At 47.2% G+C, this 19,527-nt stretch overlaps 1 protein-coding gene across 9 annotated transcripts in view; it reads right to left on the reverse strand.

Annotated features, from left to right (window-relative positions):
- Positions 1-19,527, reverse strand: part of ZDHHC5 (zDHHC palmitoyltransferase 5) — a 493,091-nt gene that overhangs the window by 420,793 nt on the left and 52,771 nt on the right. For 6 of the 9 annotated variants that reach the window (XM_085651402.1, XM_085651403.1, XM_085651397.1 and 3 more), the window contains exon 2: positions 10,412-11,614. In XM_085651402.1, coding sequence (XP_085507528.1) covers positions 10,412-10,515 — 104 coding nt within the window. In that variant the 5' untranslated portion in view covers positions 10,516-11,614. The remainder of the gene's footprint in view (positions 1-10,411; positions 11,615-19,527) is intronic. The other 3 variants (XM_085651400.1, XM_085651404.1, XM_085651405.1) reach the window with 1 other exon arrangement.

Below are 19,527 nucleotides of genomic sequence, written 5' to 3' on the forward strand. Positions count from 1 at the left end.
GGTAAAGAGTTCCATAGTTTGGCTGCTTGAACAGAGAAGGATGTGCCACCCATGGTGTTTTCTTGTATCTTGGGATTTTGAGGCGAGGTGCTATTTTAGAGCAGAGGTTCCTTTGTTGAATATGTTTGGTTCGGATTAAGAGCGGTCCCATTCCATGTATTGATTTGTGGGAGATACAAAGCAACTTGAAGGTGGATCTTGTGGCAACCAGTAACCAATGCAGGGCTCTCAAGGCAGGTGGGATGTGGCCTCGCGGTTTGATATGCAAGAGTAGTCTGGCAGCCGAGTTCTGAATCTGTTGTAGTCTTTTCATGGTCGTTAAAGGTGATCCGTGGTAGAGGCTATTGGCGTAATATAGTTAGGACAGAACAAGGGCGATGGTAACTTGGACCGTGTGTGGAAATCCCAAATGAGGTAAAATCCGTTGCAGCGTTTTTATAGTAACAAAGCTTGATCTTGCTAGTTTGTCCACTTGGGCATTCATCGACAGCTTGGAGTCCATGGTCATTACGAGGTTTCTTACTTCCTTTGATACTTTTGGAGGTGATCCCTGTCAGGTCAGGCCAGGGAACAAGCGGGTTCATAGTGTTTTCAACGCCATACGCGAGTATTTCCATTTTGGAAGCATTCAATTTGAGGTGGCTCCAAGTCATCCACTGATCCACGGCTCTGAGACAACTGAAAATTGGTAGTTTCCAATATCTTTGAGGCATTCCAGTTGAAGGAGTATTTGTGTGTCATCTGCATAGTTATAGCACGTGAGGTGAAACTGATTGATCAGTACCGGTAATGACTTCATGTAGATGTTGAAAAGCATGGGCAAGATAATAGAGCCTTGAGGGACCCCTGCTTTTGTGGCGTATTGTTTGGATGAGAAAGGTGGGGTATGGATGACCGTTCTGTTTCGAAGGTAGGACGCGATCCAGTCTAGAGCAGTCCTCTCTATGCTGGCTTCATAGAGCCTTTGTTTCAGAGTGTCATGGTCAACCGTGTCAAAGGCAGCCGAGAGGTCCAAGAGGAGAAGCGCAGCAACCCCATTGCACTCTACTGTGTTCTTCAGGTCATCCCAGACGGCAAGGAGGGCAGTTTCTGTGCCTCTTCCCGGACTGAAACCTGTTTGGAAGTCTGAAAGTGTCATTAACCTCAATGAATTGTGACATCTGGGGGCGAACGCTGCTCTTTCTATCAGTTTGCCCAGGAAAGGTCCATTTGTAATGGGTCTGTAGTTGTCAGGGTTCAGCGGTTCCAAGTTTGTTTTCTTCTGGAAATATTCAGGTAGTTAAGGAATCGTTGATGATTCTTCTAACTGGAGTGGCAGCAGAGGTTGTTAAAAGAATTGTCTTGAAAATTTGTGGTGGACACGGGTCACAAGGGCTGCCGGCAGGCCTGCTTGCTTTGACAAGGGCATAATTTCATTGTGTGAGATGTGTTGGAAGGAACGGAGAGGCTGAGTTAGAGTATTATTTATTTCATTTTTTAAACAATTTTTATTAGAAATAATGAGCAGCAATTATGACATTACATTGACATCTTAAGCAAAAATGTTCATAAATACAGCATTACCATTTTAGCTGATGATCCAGTAGGAGCCCAGAGGAACACACTTCAACAACATCGCAACAGTCAGTAGGTGGGCCACTTTATGTCCCCGGGTCAGGAAACTTCATCAATCCATATCTATTCCCGATTGCCCCCATTATGTGCCACAATCTCGTCGTCTCCCTCATCGAACTCCAAGAGTCTCTCCCTCCTCAATTCCACCGTCTGAGAAACACATAGATCTCCCCTATATTTATTCCAGCGCCCCCACTTATGATCCCATTTGCGTGGACATCCCCTCCCCTTATAGATTGTTTTTTCTGCAATCATGGCATGGTCCACATCTTTTGCCCAATCTCTCAGCTGTGGTATGGTGTCTACGCCCCACGTCTGAGCAATATTCAGTTACGCTATACTCCACCCCATCGTGGCCCGGGATTGTTCAGCTTGTGAGGTCAGTTGCCTCCCAGATATTTAGCAGACATAGTGTGGGAGTCACGTGGATGGGTTTGTCACAAGTCCTAGTCAATTGTCTGGTGACGTCCGTCCAGAACTGTTGTACGTGCGGGCAGTCCCATAGAATATGTAAGAATGTACCCGTCTGATTGCAGTGTCGGAGGCTGAGTGGATGAAGTCTCTTTCCCAGTCGGTAAAGCAGTGTATTATCAAAATATACCCGGTGAAGAAATTTAAGTTGGACCAGGCGGAGTCGCATAGGGATGGCTACATCTCGGGGTGAGGACAATGCCTCCGTCCAGTCCTCATCGGCTAATTCTCCCACATCAGCTTCCCAGCTCGCCCTTAGCTTTACCATCGGATCGGTCCGATTATTGATCAACTTCTTGTATGAGAGAGAGATGGCCTTGCGGTTCATAGGATCCAGCAAGAGCCTGTCTTCCGGATGAGAGGAGTCAGAAAGGGGAGTATCTTTAGGGAGGGCGGAGTCAATGGTGTGGCTGATCTGGAGATACCGAAAACCCTCCGATGATGCTAGCTGATACTTAGATTGGAGTACAATGAACAACGCCTTCTTGCTCTTAATCCACATATCGCCCACCGTGGAGATCCCTATCGTATCCCATTTATCAAACCCTGCATAGGCACTAAGCCGGCCCAGAATGTCCGGTTCCCATAGAGAGGTAGCCTTTGTAAGGCGCCCCTGCCACCACGGTTAGAGTATTCTTGGATTGTTGTTTTGTAAAAGGGTTAGTGCTGGTGCTTTGGACTTGTGCTAAGTTTTGTATTTTGTCACCACGGCTGCGTGCTAGATATACGTTCTACTTTATATCCTGTTAGCATTAAGATCTCCCTGTTTTTAGGATTATTTTGTTTCTGTTCCATTAGCAAGATAATCCCCTATGAACAAAACATCGACATAGTGAATTACAATCTATCATTGCGAGTTAACTTTGTGTTAGTCAATGTTTTTGTGTATGTATATATATATATATATATATATATATATATATATATATATATTATATTGAAGCTAAATACTAAAGTAAATATAATAAGTAATATATGTTTTGTATGTATTTTTATAGCCTTGAAGAAGACCCGTTTGGACGAAAGGCGCCGCGTCGGCTATGACTTTTGTATTGTGTTTTTAAAACGAACGAAGTCTGATGAAGAAATACCATATAAAGGTATAAAAGAAGGATATTTTTTCAAATAATCTGAAGACTCATTCTATTCTTTTGGGAGATTATTTCTTGCTTGTTAATTCAGGCATTGTACTGTATTTCCTGTTATTATATTTTGACTTTTAGGTGCGTCCTGTACAATGTAGGATAGTATCTGGTGGGAAGAGCCTCACAATTCTTTATGGTGATGGCTTCAACTTTAGTGATATGTAATGTTTGCCTGAACTCAACAGCTAGACCACCTCCTTTTTTGCCTATACGATTTTGGGTGATCGTTTGATAGCCTAGAGGGACGGCTTCATGCAGGACTGGAGCCATATCATCTCCCAACCATGATTCAGTTACGAATAGTATGTCTGGTTTTGCATCGGTTAGAAGGTCGTGGATGTGATATTTGTTTTTAGAGAGGGATCGAGCATTTATTAGTAGACAGTTCAGAGAATGGGCTTTAGTGATAATAGTGAGACTTTGTTTTGTAGAAGAGTGATTAGTATTGTGTGGGTTTGTAGCAGGTGTGTTTCTAGTGCTGGTATTAGCTGTGTTAGGATAGCAATCGTGTAGCTGTTCTGTATCATGTTCCTCATCCAGCATGCTAAGAAGGCATTTTGATTGGTTGGCGTGTATAGGAGGTGGAGACAGTGTTTAAGATTGTTGGTGTGCTGTGTTGTTTTCGTGGTGTAACATTGTTGTGCAGTAGACATGGGGAAGCGAAGTTGTGAGGTGTGGCACGTGCTTATATTGTTTGCGTGTGTTTAGGGCAGAAGGGGTATGAGTCAGGGGTGGTGGTGCAGCATGTGGGGCATGTAGTAAGGTTCTAAATTGTCAAGTGGTTGAGAGGCGTTTGGAAGTGAGTTGCTGTATGTGTGTTAGGTGTGGTGGAAGAGAGAAAGCTTGGCATTGGTGTTTGTTGCTTTGTGTGGTTTAAAAGGTGGGTGTATGTATTTTGTGATGCTAAGTATTATGAGGTGTTGCGCTTGGAAGATCTTTTTGTGTTGGTGTGCACAATAGGTTTTGTTTTTGAGGAGTGGTGAAAAGAGATGCTGGTGTATTTGTTTCATGCGATACATTTGTTTGTATAGTATTGTTTGTGAGAGGAGGTTGTAAGGTAGAGGGGGTGGCGATATGTTTATGAGTAGAGTATGTTTTGTGTAGGAGGGAATGAAGTAGAGGTAAGAGTGTTTGTCTTAGACTGGTTTGTTGCAAGAGTTAAAAAACATGGTGTCGTGCAGTGTATGTGTTTTGCGTTTGTGTTATTATGGTAGAAGGAAGAGGAGGGTGTTGGATGAACAAATGATAGATGGCTGATTATATGTTTGTTTGTGATAAAAAGTGGTGTGTTGAGAGTAATTAGAGCAGGGAGTGTGTCTGAATGGGATGGAGTTAAGTATGGTGTGGAATGGGGTTGTGTTACTGATGAGTGGATTGGTTAGTGGTATAGGATATGGTTGTGTACTGTTTGTAGGTGATGGCGGAAATGTGTGGTAGCTGGGATAGAAGGGTGTATAGGTGTGTGGTTTTGTAGTGGGTGCTGAGACATGGTTTTTTGCATAGTGTTGGTTCGTGGTAAGTGTGTGGTGTACATTTGGTGTGGTGAGTGTGTTGCTCAGTTTCTGGATGTATATGGTGTGAACTGGGTATTACTGAATGGGAAAATGGGCAGCATTTCTGGCCCTAGTCCCGACCAGACCTGAACAGGCTCAAACAGGCAACTGCCCTTATCCCCTCCGCCGTTAGCCTCGACGCCCGGTCTGAGACGCCCTAAGCCTTGGCCTTTTATAGCCCTATTAATCAGGTGACCCCTTCAGCCAACGGGAACCTTAGCCCTAACACTATCTAATCACAACACTAGCCCTAAAATCTAGAACCATTAGGAGACCAGGAACTTACAGCCAATCTTAGCCCTAGTCCAAGCACCCAATCAGCTTCAAAAACCCTGATCTCTACGTCCAATAGAGGCCCCAGCCCTACTTGTGGTAAACAATGTCTCTCACAAGCGACAGCACATGCGCTCTGTTTCAGGCAGGACCTAATATTTTATGCAATGGTTGTGGTCACTTCTTAAACCGGTTTGCTCGCTAAAATAGAAATTAAGGTGTTGTGTCTGCTATAAAGATGTGCACAGATCAGCTGACAATGAATTAATAAAACTTGTAATCCAATCTAGCCCTCCCCACTTGTCACCCTTGGCATGTCTAACCTACCTATTTCTGAAATACTTTTTCTGCCAAAACAATTAAGGCTTAGAAGCAGGTTAAATGCTTGGTGGCCATATACTTCAGAGCATTGCATATCCGATTTGGTAAATTAGTTCCATTTTTTAAACGACCTGTTACTTGACAGAGCAAGATCAGTGCTGTTTAAGGGAAATGGAAACTTTTCAGCAATTCTGCAAAGTTGCTCAGTCTGTGAATCCTGCCCATCACCTGCAACTTGAACACATATTTAACAATCAGTTTATTAGCTCCTGCTTTGTGAGCTGCCCACAGCCAACAACTTATATGTGCCGAAATGGCAAAACTTTATAAAAGCAGCCAAGTGGAGATCCCAATGTAAAAATAAACTAAGGATTTGCAATGCAATGCATTTACGAGAGTTTTGTAAATCCAACACCTATTGAATTACAATTGCTAGTTTGTAAAAACGCCCATGCTGCGCTTTAACTTTAATATCGCCTGCACACCTTTTTTTAGGCGAGCCAGGTCTAAAGAAAGGGGCGTGTCCGCAATTAAAGTAAAAGGAAGGTATGGGGCGCTTTCGCAAACATTTTGACAAACAAATTCTTTTGTTTTGTAAAAGAGGCCCATGCCGCGCTTTCACTTTAATGGTGGCCATGCCCCTTTCCTTAGTCTCATCTCGTTTAAGGAAAGGGGCACAGCTGACAAAGTGTAAGTGCAACATGGGTCAATTTAAATTTCTTTTTTTTTTTTTTTAACTATTTAAAAAAATAACACATGAGAACACAGTTGGCGCGGCAAGTAAAACAAAGGCATGTCCACCACTATCAGCGTGGCGCGCTTTGCTATGTAAAATAAATAATAAAGCAGTTGAGAGAGAGCTTGTCCTGCCCGCAACAGCAGGCATGCGAAAACCATTAAACAAGATAGTGCTCGGAGGCTGCAATTAAAGGCTACCGAGCAACAACAAATGTAAAAGGGGGTGTCCTCATGGGAGGTTACAAATGAAGCCAAGGCAGTACTGAGGAGGGACTAACAAGCCTATTTACATATTAGAAGCCAGCATTTACGAAGGACATGACACAAGCCAATGACAAATACGGGCGGGGCTTCAAGTGCATACTCCAATACATCATGCCTTGCAGAGCATAAGCTGCCAAGGCTCGACCTACAAAAAACCCACACACAGATGTAGGGGTGGGCACGCCCTAGCAGAGCATGGGGAAAGGGGCAATGTCCCAGAGCTCTAATCCTAGCTCCCATAAAGCTTACTAAAATCAGGTCCCCAGGCCCATGAGGGAAGTGCAAGCTAAGCGTAAAACATAGGGGAACTTATGTGAAGTGCAGAGTTTGATGTGGAAGATCAGCCCCCACAAGAAAATAAGAGCATGAGAAGAGGTGCTGGGCGTCAATTTAGATCTCCAGAATGAAATTGGAAACTGCCGGTGCTGAGGGACCTACAGGTCTAGCACAGAGGGAAACCCTTTCCTTTTATGTGGCACACATAACACACAAGAAGCAACCCATTTCCCACCTCACGAGGACCATGGGGGCTAAAGGGAAGTGGGACATATGGGGTTAGCCCCTCCCCTCTCCGAGACAGTCCTGACCGGCAGAGGAAAAAGGTGGATAGGGGGGCAGGCTACTGGCTGAAGTGTGGGCCGGCAGGGAGGCCACAGAAGAGCAGGGCGAGTGCCTGCATAAAGATAGTCAGCCACCTAAAACAAAGGAGTGGGCACACCACTGTAGGCAGGGGCTCATATTAATTAGTGAAGCAACCCAACTACATTCCAAACCATGAGCACAATAATGCAGGAAAGAGGTGTTACTGCACCAGCCCATGGACACATCACCACAGACCGGACTCTAATCTGTTCTTGCTGTAAGTTTGGTATATGGGAGACCATGCACACAGGAAGCCTGACAGTCCACTACGAATTTAGTCCATGAGCCCAAAGCGGGGCATAAAAGTAGGCCCAACACCAAGATGGTGGATGCACGACAAAGCATGCGCTTAATTCCCAATTCTCTGCCCTGCATTCTAAACTTGTGCCAAGGATGTGATGTAGGCCTCACTCCGAATTTTATACTAATTACATGGGTGCAAGATGGAGTCGCACAGTAGGTCTGACACAGATTTATATTCAGATTTTGTGCTCACACCAAAGTGCACGTTGTAGTCCCAACATACGGCTTTCCATTTCATTTACTACTCGGGCTACCACTTCATGCTTAGTTGGCTTAAAGCTCGGCTTTAAGATCAGACTATGGCTTCAGAGTAGATCATGCGCCTTTGGACTTACCCACATCCCTACATTTTATGAAAATTCCAAAGGCAGAAAATGCTCTATTTGACACTACAGTCTTGGCCCAGATTCTGAACATAGAGCACCGTCCGAAGAAAGCGTGCCCCACACTGGGCCCTGTGTATGAACATGTAGCCAAGCATGTGCTGAAGGAAACGGATTCTTTGCCAAAGAACATGAACACAAACAACAATTCATTTTACTTTCAGATTCTGGACTAGGACGACATGTTAATAATCTGGGTCTAAATTGGAGTAATAGAGTACAGGTTGTTGTGAGACCTGAAGCTGGTTATCGCCCCAGAAAAAATAACGAGAGAGAGAGAGTGTAACGAGAGAGAGAGAGTGTAACGAGAGAGAGAGAGTGTAACGAGAGAGAGAGAGTGTAACGAGAGAGAGAGAGTGTAACGAGAGAGAGAGAGTGTAACGAGAGAGAGAGAGTGTAACGAGAGAGAGAGAGAGAGAGAGTTTAACGAGAGAGAGAGAGAGTGTTTAACGAGAGAGAGAGAGTTTAACGAGAGAGAGATTAACGAGAGAGAGAGAAACACGAGATTAACGAGAGAGAGAGAGAAACACGAGATTAACGAGAGAGAGAGAGAAACACGAGAGAGAGAGAGAGAGAAACACGAGAGAGAGAGAGAGAGAAACACGAGAGAGAGAGAGAGAGAAACACGAGAGAGAGAGAGAGAAACACGAGAGAGAGAGAGAGAAACACGAGAGAGAGAGAGAGAAACACGAGAGAGAGAGAGAGAAACACGAGAGAGAGAGAGAGAAACACGAGAGAGAGAGAGAGAAACACGAGAGAGAGAGAAACACGAGAGAGAGAAACACGAGAGAGAGAGAGAGAAACACGAGAGAGAGAGAGAGAAACACGAGAGAGAGAGAGAGAAACACGAGAGAGAGAGAGAGAAACACGAGAGAGAGAGAGAGAAACACGAGAGAGAGAGAGAGAAACACGAGAGAGAAAGAGAGGGTAACGAGAGAGAGTAACGAGAGAGAGGGTAACGAGAGAGAGAGAGTAACGAGAGAGAGAGTAACGAGAGAGAGAGAGTAACGAGAGAGAGAGAGTAACGAGAGAGAGAGAGTAGCGAGAGAGAGAGTAGCGAGAGAGAGAGTAGCGAGAGAGAGAGTAGCGAGAGAGAGAGTAGCGAGAGAGAGAGTAGCGAGAGAGAGAGTAGCGAGAGAGAGAGTAGCGAGAGAGAGAGTAGCGAGAGAGAGAGTAGCGAGAGAGAGAGTAGCGAGAGAGAGAGTGAGTAGCGAGAGAGAGAGTGAGTAGCGAGAGAGAGAGTGAGTAGCGAGAGAGAGAGTGAGTAGCGAGAGAGAGAGTAGCGAGAGAGAGAGTAGCGAGAGAGAGAGTAGCGAGAGAGAGAGTAGCGAGAGAGAGAGTAGCGAGAGAGAGTAGCGAGAGAGAGTAGCGAGAGAGAGAGTAGCGAGAGAGAGAGTAGCGAGAGAGAGAGTAGCGAGAGAGAGAGAGTAGCGAGAGAGAGAGAGTAGCGAGAGAGAGAGAGTAGCGAGAGAGAGAGAGTAGCGAGAGAGAGAGTAGCGAGAGAGAGAGTAGCGAGAGAGAGAGTAGCGAGAGAGAGAGTAGCGAGAGAGAGAGTAGCGAGAGAGAGAGTAGCGAGAGAGAGAGTAGCGAGAGAGTAACAAGCGAGAGAGTAACAAGCGAGAGAGTAACAAGCGAGAGAGTAACAAGCGAGAGAGTAACAAGCGAGAGAGTAACAAGCGAGAGAGTAACAAGCGAGAGAGTAACAAGCGAGAGAGTAACAAGCGAGAGAGTAACAAGCGAGAGAGTAACAAGCGAGAGAGTAACAAGCGAGAGAGTAACAAGCGAGAGAGTAACAAGCGAGAGAGTAACAAGCGAGAGAGTAACAAGCGAGAGAGTAACAAGCGAGAGAGTAACAAGCGAGAGAGTAACAAGCGAGAGAGTAACAAGCGAGAGAGTAACAAGCGAGAGAGTAACAAGCGAGAGAGTAACAAGCGAGAGAGTAACAAGCGAGAGAGTAACAAGCGAGAGAGTAACAAGCGAGAGAGTAACAAGCGAGAGAGTAACAAGCGAGAGAGTAACAAGCGAGAGAGTAACAAGCGAGAGAGTAACAAGCGAGAGAGTAACAAGCGAGAGAGTAACAAGCGAGAGAGTAACAAGCGAGAGAGTAACAAGCGAGAGAGTAACAAGCGAGAGAGTAACAAGCGAGAGGGTAACAAGCGAGAGGGTAACAAGCGAGAGGGTAACAAGCGAGAGGGTAACAAGCGAGAGAGTAACAAGAGAGTAACAAGAGAGTAACAAGAGAGTAACAAGAGAGTAACAAGAGTGTAACAAGAGTGTAACAAGAGTGTAACAAGAGTGTAACAAGAGTGTAACAAGAGTGTGTTTAACGAGAGAGAGAGCTTAACGAGAGAGAGCTTAACGAGAGAGAGCTTAACGAGAGAGAGAGAGCTTAACGAGAGAGAGAGCTTAACGAGAGAGAGAGCTTAACGAGAGAGAGAGCTTAACGAGAGAGAGAGCTTAACGAGAGAGAGAGCTTAACGAGAGAGAGCTTAACGAGAGAGAGAGCTTAACGAGAGAGAGAGTTTAACGAGAGAGAGAGAGTTTAACGAGAGAGAGAGAGTTTAACGAGAGAGAGAGAGTTTAACGAGAGAGAGAGTTTAACGAGAGAGAAACAAGACAGAAAAAGAGTAACGAGAGAGAGACAGAGAGAACACTCCTGCAAACCCAGCACTCCAAACAGTGGAAGTTGTATGAAAACACTCACGTGAAGGCAAAGAAGAGGGTCGTGGAGCCGACAAGGAAGATGATGGCCGCAGAAACCGGGATGTACTTGCTGGGTTTGAACCTCTTTGTGGAACCTGCGGGCATCTTGGAGCTGAGAGCGATGATCTCCCGTGACTCATAGCCCAAGCCCAATAAGGGACAGAGGGCAAGGGAGTGAGGAGGGAGGGGTAAGGAAAGGAGGGCTGGGGATGGTGGATTTATAATCAGCTAACAAAACAGCATCAGCTAAGAGCAGGTAGTTGAAGAAAAGTTGCAGCTTGTGTCTATATAAGGAAAGATGTCTGACATTCACATGACTCCACAGGAAACTCATACAAGGTGACCATGCACAGCAAGAGGACAAGTGACAAAGAAACTTCAGCAAGTACACTCAGATGCAAGGAATGCCAAGGTCCGCACTGGGAAGACGAAGGCACCACGTAACCTTCAACGCCACCTAGTTCCAGATTTGAGAGGCGCTCATCATCTCCAAAGAGATACCAGAGGCACAGACTTTTTAACCACACATGCCCAAATTACTGGGGTAGCAGTAGGAGAACAGGACCAGTGGCAGGGGCTTCTGCTAGTGTTCTATAGGGGCCAAAGGAAACTAAACAAGGCATTTCAAATCTGCTGTGTGAGACTCCGCATTTTGTCAAATAGTAAGAAAGCAGCACTGGGGATAGGGCTCAACAGAAGAGCAGCATCTGAGGTGATGAGTGGAGTTCAGGCCGTTTCCTTTGTTTTCCAACGGTTAAACCAAGCAACAGCTGGTAAGAGGCTGATCCTAAAATCCTTTTCTGCAGGAGGAGAGGGGGGGGGGGGATTGTGGGGACAGCAGAGCCACTGGCTGAGTGCTTGTTCCTTTCGATCTGCCGCTGCGTGCTCTGTAACCCAGCTGCAGCTGGTCAAACTGCTTGCAACATCGCTTTTCTACACTCCTTTCAATCCCCAATGTTCAAAGCAATCAACGAGAAGCTTCCGGCCGATGCACTTAAAAGTCGCATTCACTTAAAAATAACCAAGCACATGAAGTGACGCTCTGAGTGACAGGTGTTGTAAAGTTGCTTTAGTAGATTCCAACTGGTCACTATTCCGAAGCAGGATTCTCCTCAGCCATTCATTATTGGAGGAAGCTGTCTGGACGCCATCCTGAGAGGTTTGCTCTTGAGACAGCAAGGCCAAGTCACGCGTTCTCCAACTTCTAGTAAAGAAAAACAAAAAGATTAATAAACACTGAAAGAATGAAATGCGTCATATGCAAATCATGCAGACGGGCAAGGTTCATAGACGAGATGTGTCTCTTGAGCGATGAAACATTTTCAGACTATCAAGCTTAAGTACTCCGGCCCAACCAAAATAAGAAACAGCAATGAAGACATAGCTGTTTCCCCAATTCAGGTAGATCATATTGCGTCAATATTAACCAGCAAAGCGGTCACCCGAAAGAGGAGACCATCCTAAGGGTCACCGCTCGAATGAAGCACCAGTACAATAAGTATGAAGAGTTTGCAGAAGAAAGTACTAGCCACAAGGACTAACATGGTCAAGTTATATAATAAAGTAGAAGTGGGCGAGTCAACAACTAACTAAAGGGAACAGAGGCAAGGGTTTGGCTTGGCTTTAAGAGCCCATGAACAAGCATGTGGACTCAGATTGACACTCGATACGCAAAATGACTAGCAATGTAGGGGGATGTTAAACGCGACTCACAGTACCTAAGGCGGAAAAACAAGGGTACTCTCTGCTATAAGCTTAACATAAGCACATAGAGGCATCTGGAACTATACATAGGACAAATGGGTGGTGGGGAATGTAGGAAGGTGGATATCTGACTATGGTTACCCCCAACTTTTTGCCTAGTGTCTAGCTGGTTTTTCGACTTAGTTGGCCTGAGATCCTGCCATTCAGGGTCTCAGGCTGTCTGCTCTCTCTGTAAAATGGACTCCATGTACCCTAGGTACATAACCAATTGGTAAGGATCACCTTATTGGACCCTGTACAGTGTACCCTAGGTACCCAGGGCATAGGTGTACCCTAGGCCTCCCAGGGGCTGCAGCACGTATTATGCCACCCCTGGTCTGGCCTTCCAATCAGACACAACTGGCTGATCACTCAGCTGGGGCAAGGTCGTGTAATCACCCCTTGCTTAGGTGTAGTATTCCTATACCTACCTTATATATAGACACATGTGTACCTATCAGTCACTCCTATGGCAGGCCTTAACAATCCTGGAGGCAGAGTGCTTGGTAACATGTGAGATGGTGCTCTAGCATGAGCTGAGCCTGTCTGCAGCTTTCGGAACCATGTCCTTATAGCTGTTCTATGATATAGCCTACCATATACTCTTAAAGTGCCTTATAATCTTAAACGGTTATGGTAACTATGGTTGGGCTGTATCAAAACATGTCGTGTAAGGTGTCTAACACTTTGGAATAATACCCCCATGCCATTTCTGGTGATGAGGATATTATTCCCCCCTTCTAGAGGGAGAGACATGTTAAAATCCTACTTTGCTGTTTATCTCTAACCAAAGCCTCAGCATCACAAAATGGATGCTGCTGCCACAGACACAAGTCTGACCTCCTGCTGCTGGGAGTGATCCCAGCCAGGGAGGCCTGGACAATAGGTTTCCTGCTTGGGGAGGTGCTAGCACCTCCCCAGACAGCCTTTAGTGTATTGGGGCAGGGTGGGCTGAAAGGAATGAGACATGCCTGGGGCACACAAGGTGTTCCTTGCATAGTCCAGTTCAAACCGGCGCTGGGGCACTCCAGCCCCAGCTCTGGCGCGAAACTGGACAAAGGGAAGTGGGTGTAACCACCCCCTCCCAGGTCCCACCCATAAGGCGTGACCTAGCAGGTATCCCAGCCCCCCAGATTAGTATAAGAGTGGGAGTTGGGCCTCAAGACTTTGGATTATCCTGAACCTGCAAAACTGAACAGAAACTCTGGACCTTCGACATTCGACGAAAGAAGAAGACTGAAGAATCTCCCTTGTAGCCAAGGAGTGGCTACCCTGTGCAAACAGGCACCATCAAGTGACTACCCTTTGCTTTGTGAAACGTTCGACGAGGAACCGACTGCAGAGCCCGACCAGAGCCTTGATTTCCAGACTTCTCCGACCCTCATCCACATCTGCAGCAGAGCTGAGATCCGTGGAGGCGACGAGCGACGTGGGACCGGCTACCTGGGAAAAGTGGCTAGTAACTTACAGCGCAGCTTCTGAGGTACCCTCGAAGTTGTGCACCGGGGATTGAGAAGCCCCAACCCCAAGCACCATCTGCACCGAAGACCAGCCCCCCACACTCCACGAGTCCTGCGTGGGGCCCTTCAGCATTTTCCTGCTTGCCGCGTCTGTCCGGTTGCTTGCCCGCTGGCTAGTGGCCTTTGTGACGACGCTCCCTAAAATCTTCTGCGCTGGTTTGGCTCCTCCAGACTGGCTCCCGCTTCTCTGCAAAGAAGAAGCACCCCAGACCTTCCTGGTCTGCACCAGAAGCAAGTCCCTTGTTCTTCGTGGGTTCCGCTTGCCAAGGCTTGGTGAGTCCTAGTCCAACTTCGACGCCGCCGACAGCAAGAGCCTTCGTGGGACAGCTCGCCTCCTGGTCCTGGTCGTCCTCGACGCTTCCTGGTCCTCCTGGCTCCAGCGACAAGCTTCACCTTCCCCTGCAACTCTTCACGACATCGCCTGGTTCCTTCCTGGTTCCACGTGGTCACTGGCTAGTGACCTTGACTCTGTCCCCTCTGCTTGCAGGTTTCTTCTCTTCTTGATCCCAGGCTTGGGATCCACCGGACACTCTCCCCTGACTGCCTGTCAGCATCTTTCTTCAGGCATCCATAGGAGTCGACGACGAAAACGACGCATCTTCACCCCTATGCACCCGCAGCCTGTGGGCTAGGTAACTTGGGTACTCCGGTGCTCATCAGGATAGTGACTATCCTAGTGTCTAGTTTTCAAGTCTCAACTTCCTAGCTACTCCGGAAGTGTCCTAAATCTATCTATTTCTAAACTGTAACATTGCTATTGACTTTTACGCATTACGCGTGAGTGTTTCCACTCTGCACACGAATCCCGTGGGCCTCCCACTCCCTAACTAACGCTAGTGTAGTGTAGCCCCAGCGATTCCCTAGGCCTAGGCCTATTCTATTTCCGTGACAGTGGTTCTTATACCACTTATTTAGTATATGGTTTGCGTGGCCCCTAGGGCCTAACTGTATTACTTACCTGTGTGACTTACTGTATGCATTAATAAGACTGTGTTGTACTTACCTCTAAACTCATAAAGAGTGCTGAGGGTTTGCTTAGAATAAATACACTTTATTTTATATATATATCTGTTGTGGTGTCCTTTCATTTGGTATTCAAGGGATTATATATGGTATCACAGCTGGCTTCACATGCCATTCAGAGTTTAGCCTAAGACTGCTCTTGTCCATGCTACCACTAGGATAGCTGGTCTATAAGGTTGACTTTACAACCAATCACCATAAGGGTATTTGGACTGATATAAGGTGTACACTATAACTAGTTACATCATACATCAGGCCAACTTCTCACATTGGTGAGCAGCGGTTGGGATCTGAGCTTGCTGTTGTAATACCATTGTAATCTTGAGATACTAAATTGAAAGATCACACAGATATTGTCTAGGTACATATAACATAGTTTATAATACTTAAGTCCTACTGGACTTAGTGGTTGTAGGTTGAAGGGAGTAACACACCCTGACTACAACTACTAGAGAGGTTTAGTAGATACAACTAGTGTAGGTAGGTGCACACACCACACCCTCACTAGAATCATGCCCCTGGATGGAGATCACACTGATGCTCCCTCAGGAGAGGAGAATCCTAGACAGGTTCCCTCTAGGTATGATGCATTCACATTCCAGGAGATGAGACAATTGTGTACCTCCAGAGGAATAAAACAGGGTGCAAACCCTACCCTTAGACAGCTAGTGGAGCTTCTGGAGGCCTATGATGCTGAAAGAGCTGCCAGGGATGGTGCCATAGCTGTAGATAAGGGTCTACCCACCACAGATGAGTCAGATGGGACTTCAGAGGAAGAGGTAGACAGCCAGGGCCAAGTAGGAAGACTTAGCCAGGCTAACTTAAGTTTACATGGGAGTTTGCATGGGGTCCCCCCATACAGACCCACAAGTAGGCATTCACAGAGAAGCAGGAGGGACAGATCCCCTTCAAGGGAATCCATCCACTCCCATGTTTCTAGCATCTCTAATGCTTCCTCTCACAGAGGAATGACTTCACCTGAGAGAAAGGAGCATAAAGCCAGAATGAGGGAAGCTAATCTGAGGATTCAGAGGGAAGAAATTGCCCTTGCCAAGGAGAAGCTTGCTCTGGCTAGAGAGCAAAAATTGTGTGGGTCAGAACCCACTGGTGGCAGCAACATCCCTAGAGATAGGGATAGGTCTTATGACCATAGAAACCTAAGCAAGATAGTCCCCCCATATCAGAATGGGGATGACATCCACAAATGGATGACTGCTTTGGAGAGGGCCTGCAAAGTGCAGCAGGTACCCCAAAGTCAGTGGGCAGCTATCTTGTGGCTCTCCTTTTCTGACAAAGGTAGAGACAAGCTCCTCACAGTCAGTGATGAGGATGCAAACAATTACAAAGTCCTGAAGAGTGCTCTGATAGATGGGTTTGGCTTAACCACTGAGCAATATAGGTTGTTGTTCAGAGACACCCAGAAGACACAGACACAGGACTGGTCTGATTTTGTGGATTGTGCCACTAAGGCTTTGGAAGGTTGGTTAAATGGCAGCAAGGTGCAGGACTATACAGGATTGTACAACTTGATTATGAGGGAGCAGATCCTTAGTAATTGTCAGAACCAGCTTCTCCATCAACACCTGGTAGACTCAGATTTGACCTCTCCCCAAGAATTGGGAAAGAGGGCAGGTAAATGGGTCAGGACCAGGATTAGGCCTAAAAATCAGGGTGGTGACCAAAAGAAAGATACCACCAAGCCTCAAGAGAAGGGTGGGGATAAAGCAAAAGAGAAATCTTCCTCAGGGCCCCAAAACTCCACACAGGGTGGTGGGTCCCAAGCTCCCTCCTCTACCACAGTTAAAAAGCCTTACTGCCATGTGTGTAAAACACCTGGGCATTGGAAAACTGACAGCAGTTGTCCACAGGCTAAAAACAAAACTGTTCCTCCAACTACTCCTGTCACACCACCTATTACTGTCAGCAGTAATCCCCCAGGTGGTGGGAGTGCCCCCAAAAATTTGGTTGGGTTTTCTTGGGGAACACAGGGGGATCCTGGCTTAGCCAATTCCCCTACAGCAGCTACTCTTGTCTGTGATGGTGGCATGGGGTTTGCCAACTTCACTGCCTGTCCCAACACTTTGGGTAGGTACAGACAGGAACCCTACATCAATGGTAGAAAAGCTGAGGCCTACAGAGACACTGGAGCTAGCATCACTATGGTGGCCCATAGGCTAGTTCCCTCTGAGCAGCTTTTGCCTGGTTTCTCATACCAGGTAACTAACATTGATGGCAAACAAAACAGTCATCCCATGGCAGAAGTATGTCTCAGCTGGGGAGGGGTCACTGGCCCTAAAAGGGTGGCAGTGTCTCCAACCTTGCCTGTGGACTGCTTGCTGGGGAATGACTTAGAACTCTCAGCTTGGGCTGGAGTTGAACAAGACACCCATTCCAAAATGGTAGGCCTTTCCAAAAAGGGTAGTGGGGTTGTGCCAGTCACAACCCCTGTCCAAGTAGCTTTCCTCCCTGAAAAGGTTGGAAGGGCAGTGGTAGCCACAGCCCAGGCACAGACAGACTTCCCTGTAGGGACTGGCAGAGCTGTGACAGTCACAGCTCAAACACAAACTGAGTGCCTTCCTGAAAAGGTTGGCAAGGCTGTAATGGTCTCAGCCCACACTCAGACTGATATAGGTGTAGTGAAGCCTGAAACTATGGATCACTCCACACAGACAGAGAGTAGTGGGGAGGAAGAAAAGTCTCCCTCTCCCCAGACATTAGGAAAAGGTCAGCCTCCTCAGGGATCTGACCTCACCCCTTGTGAAGGAACTGCCCCAGAGGTAGCCAGGCCTGGCCTGGCAGAGCCTCTGATGTCAGTGGCCCCTTCCAAGGTGGGACCCAGTCTGGTGCAGGTAGCCTGCCTCTCTCTACCCTGCCTCAGTCAGCCCAGGGCTGCAGAGGTCAGGGAGGCCAGTGGACCCCAAGAGGGCCCCTGTCCACAAGAACCCCCCCTTCAAAAGAATGAGGATTGCCTGGTTAGTTGCCCTAGCCAGGTGATGGGTAAAAACATTCCTGAGGGATCCCCTTCACAGGTAGTTAGGGACCTCCCCCAGAGGGATTCTGTTGGGCACAGGCAAACATGGGACCTTAGGGCCCCAAACCTGACCTGTCCCTCCAGTAAGCCCACAAAAGGGACCCAGCCTCCAGCTTTAGGTAGCCAGAGGCTGACCCTGAGAGCACAGTGCAACTCAGTTAGAGAAAGAAAGGCATCCATGGTGGAGGATGATTGGAGGAAGCTGAGGCCTCACTTTGAGGACACTCACTTCAGTACTCCATCTCAACACCAGCCTTTTACTTTGCAAAGACACACCAAAGGTAGAGATTCCCTATGGTGGAGACCCTATGATATCTTTAGGATGAGGGATTGCTTAGTGGACCATGAGACAGGGGGTAACCATGCCAGTGCTGGTTCTTCCTTATATGGCCACTCAGGCAATAGAGGCTTACCTTGTCAAGGCCAGCCTTATCTCCTTTCGTTTGGGGGGGGGTTGTGTAGGAAGGTGGATATCTGACTATGGTTACCCCCAACTTTTTGCCTAGTGTCTAGCTGGTTTTTCGACTTAGTTGGCCTGAGATCCTGCCATTCAGGGTCTCAGGCTGTCTGCTCTCTCTGTAAAATGGACTCCATGTACCCTAGGTACATAACCAATTGGTAAGGATCACCTTATTGGACCCTGTACAGTGTACCCTAGGTACCCAGGGCATAGGTGTACCCTAGGCCTCCCAGGGGCTGCAGCACGTATTATGCCACCCCTGGTCTGGCCTTCCAATCAGACACAACTGGCTGATCACTCAGCTGGGGCAAGGTCGTGTAATCACCCCTTGCTTAGGTGTAGTATTCCTATACCTACCTTATATATAGACACATGTGTACCTATCAGTCACTCCTATGGCAGGCCTTAACAATCCTGGAGGCAGAGTGCTTGGTAACATGTGAGATGGTGCTCTAGCATGAGCTGAGCCTGTCTGCAGCTTTCGGAACCATGTCCTTATAGCTGTTCTATGATATAGCCTACCATATACTCTTAAAGTGCCTTATAATCTTAAACGGTTATGGTAACTATGGTTGGGCTGTATCAAAACATGTCGTGTAAGGTGTCTAACACTTTGGAATAATACCCCCATGCCATTTCTGGTGATGAGGATATTATTCCCCCCTTCTAGAGGGAGAGACATGTTAAAATCCTACTTTGCTGTTTATCTCTAACCAAAGCCTCAGCATCACAAAATGGATGCTGCTGCCACAGACACAAGTCTGACCTCCTGCTGCTGGGAGTGATCCCAGCCAGGGAGGCCTGGACAATAGGTTTCCTGCTTGGGGAGGTGCTAGCACCTCCCCAGACAGCCTTTAGTGTATTGGGGCAGGGTGGGCTGAAAGGAATGAGACATGCCTGGGGCACACAAGGTGTTCCTTGCATAGTCCAGTTCAAACCGGCGCTGGGGCACTCCAGCCCCAGCTCTGGCGCGAAACTGGACAAAGGGAAGTGGGTGTAACCACCCCCTCCCAGGTCCCACCCATAAGGCGTGACCTAGCAGGTATCCCAGCCCCCCAGATTAGTATAAGAGTGGGAGTTGGGCCTCAAGACTTTGGATTATCCTGAACCTGCAAAACTGAACAGAAACTCTGGACCTTCGACATTCGACGAAAGAAGAAGACTGAAGAATCTCCCTTGTAGCCAAGGAGTGGCTACCCTGTGCAAACAGGCACCATCAAGTGACTACCCTTTGCTTTGTGAAACGTTCGACGAGGAACCGACTGCAGAGCCCGACCAGAGCCTTGATTTCCAGACTTCTCCGACCCTCATCCACATCTGCAGCAGAGCTGAGATCCGTG

Source organism: Triturus cristatus, chromosome 4_1 (genome assembly GCF_964204655.1).
Source record: "Triturus cristatus chromosome 4_1, aTriCri1.1, whole genome shotgun sequence".
NCBI lineage: Eukaryota > Metazoa > Chordata > Amphibia > Caudata > Salamandridae > Triturus > Triturus cristatus.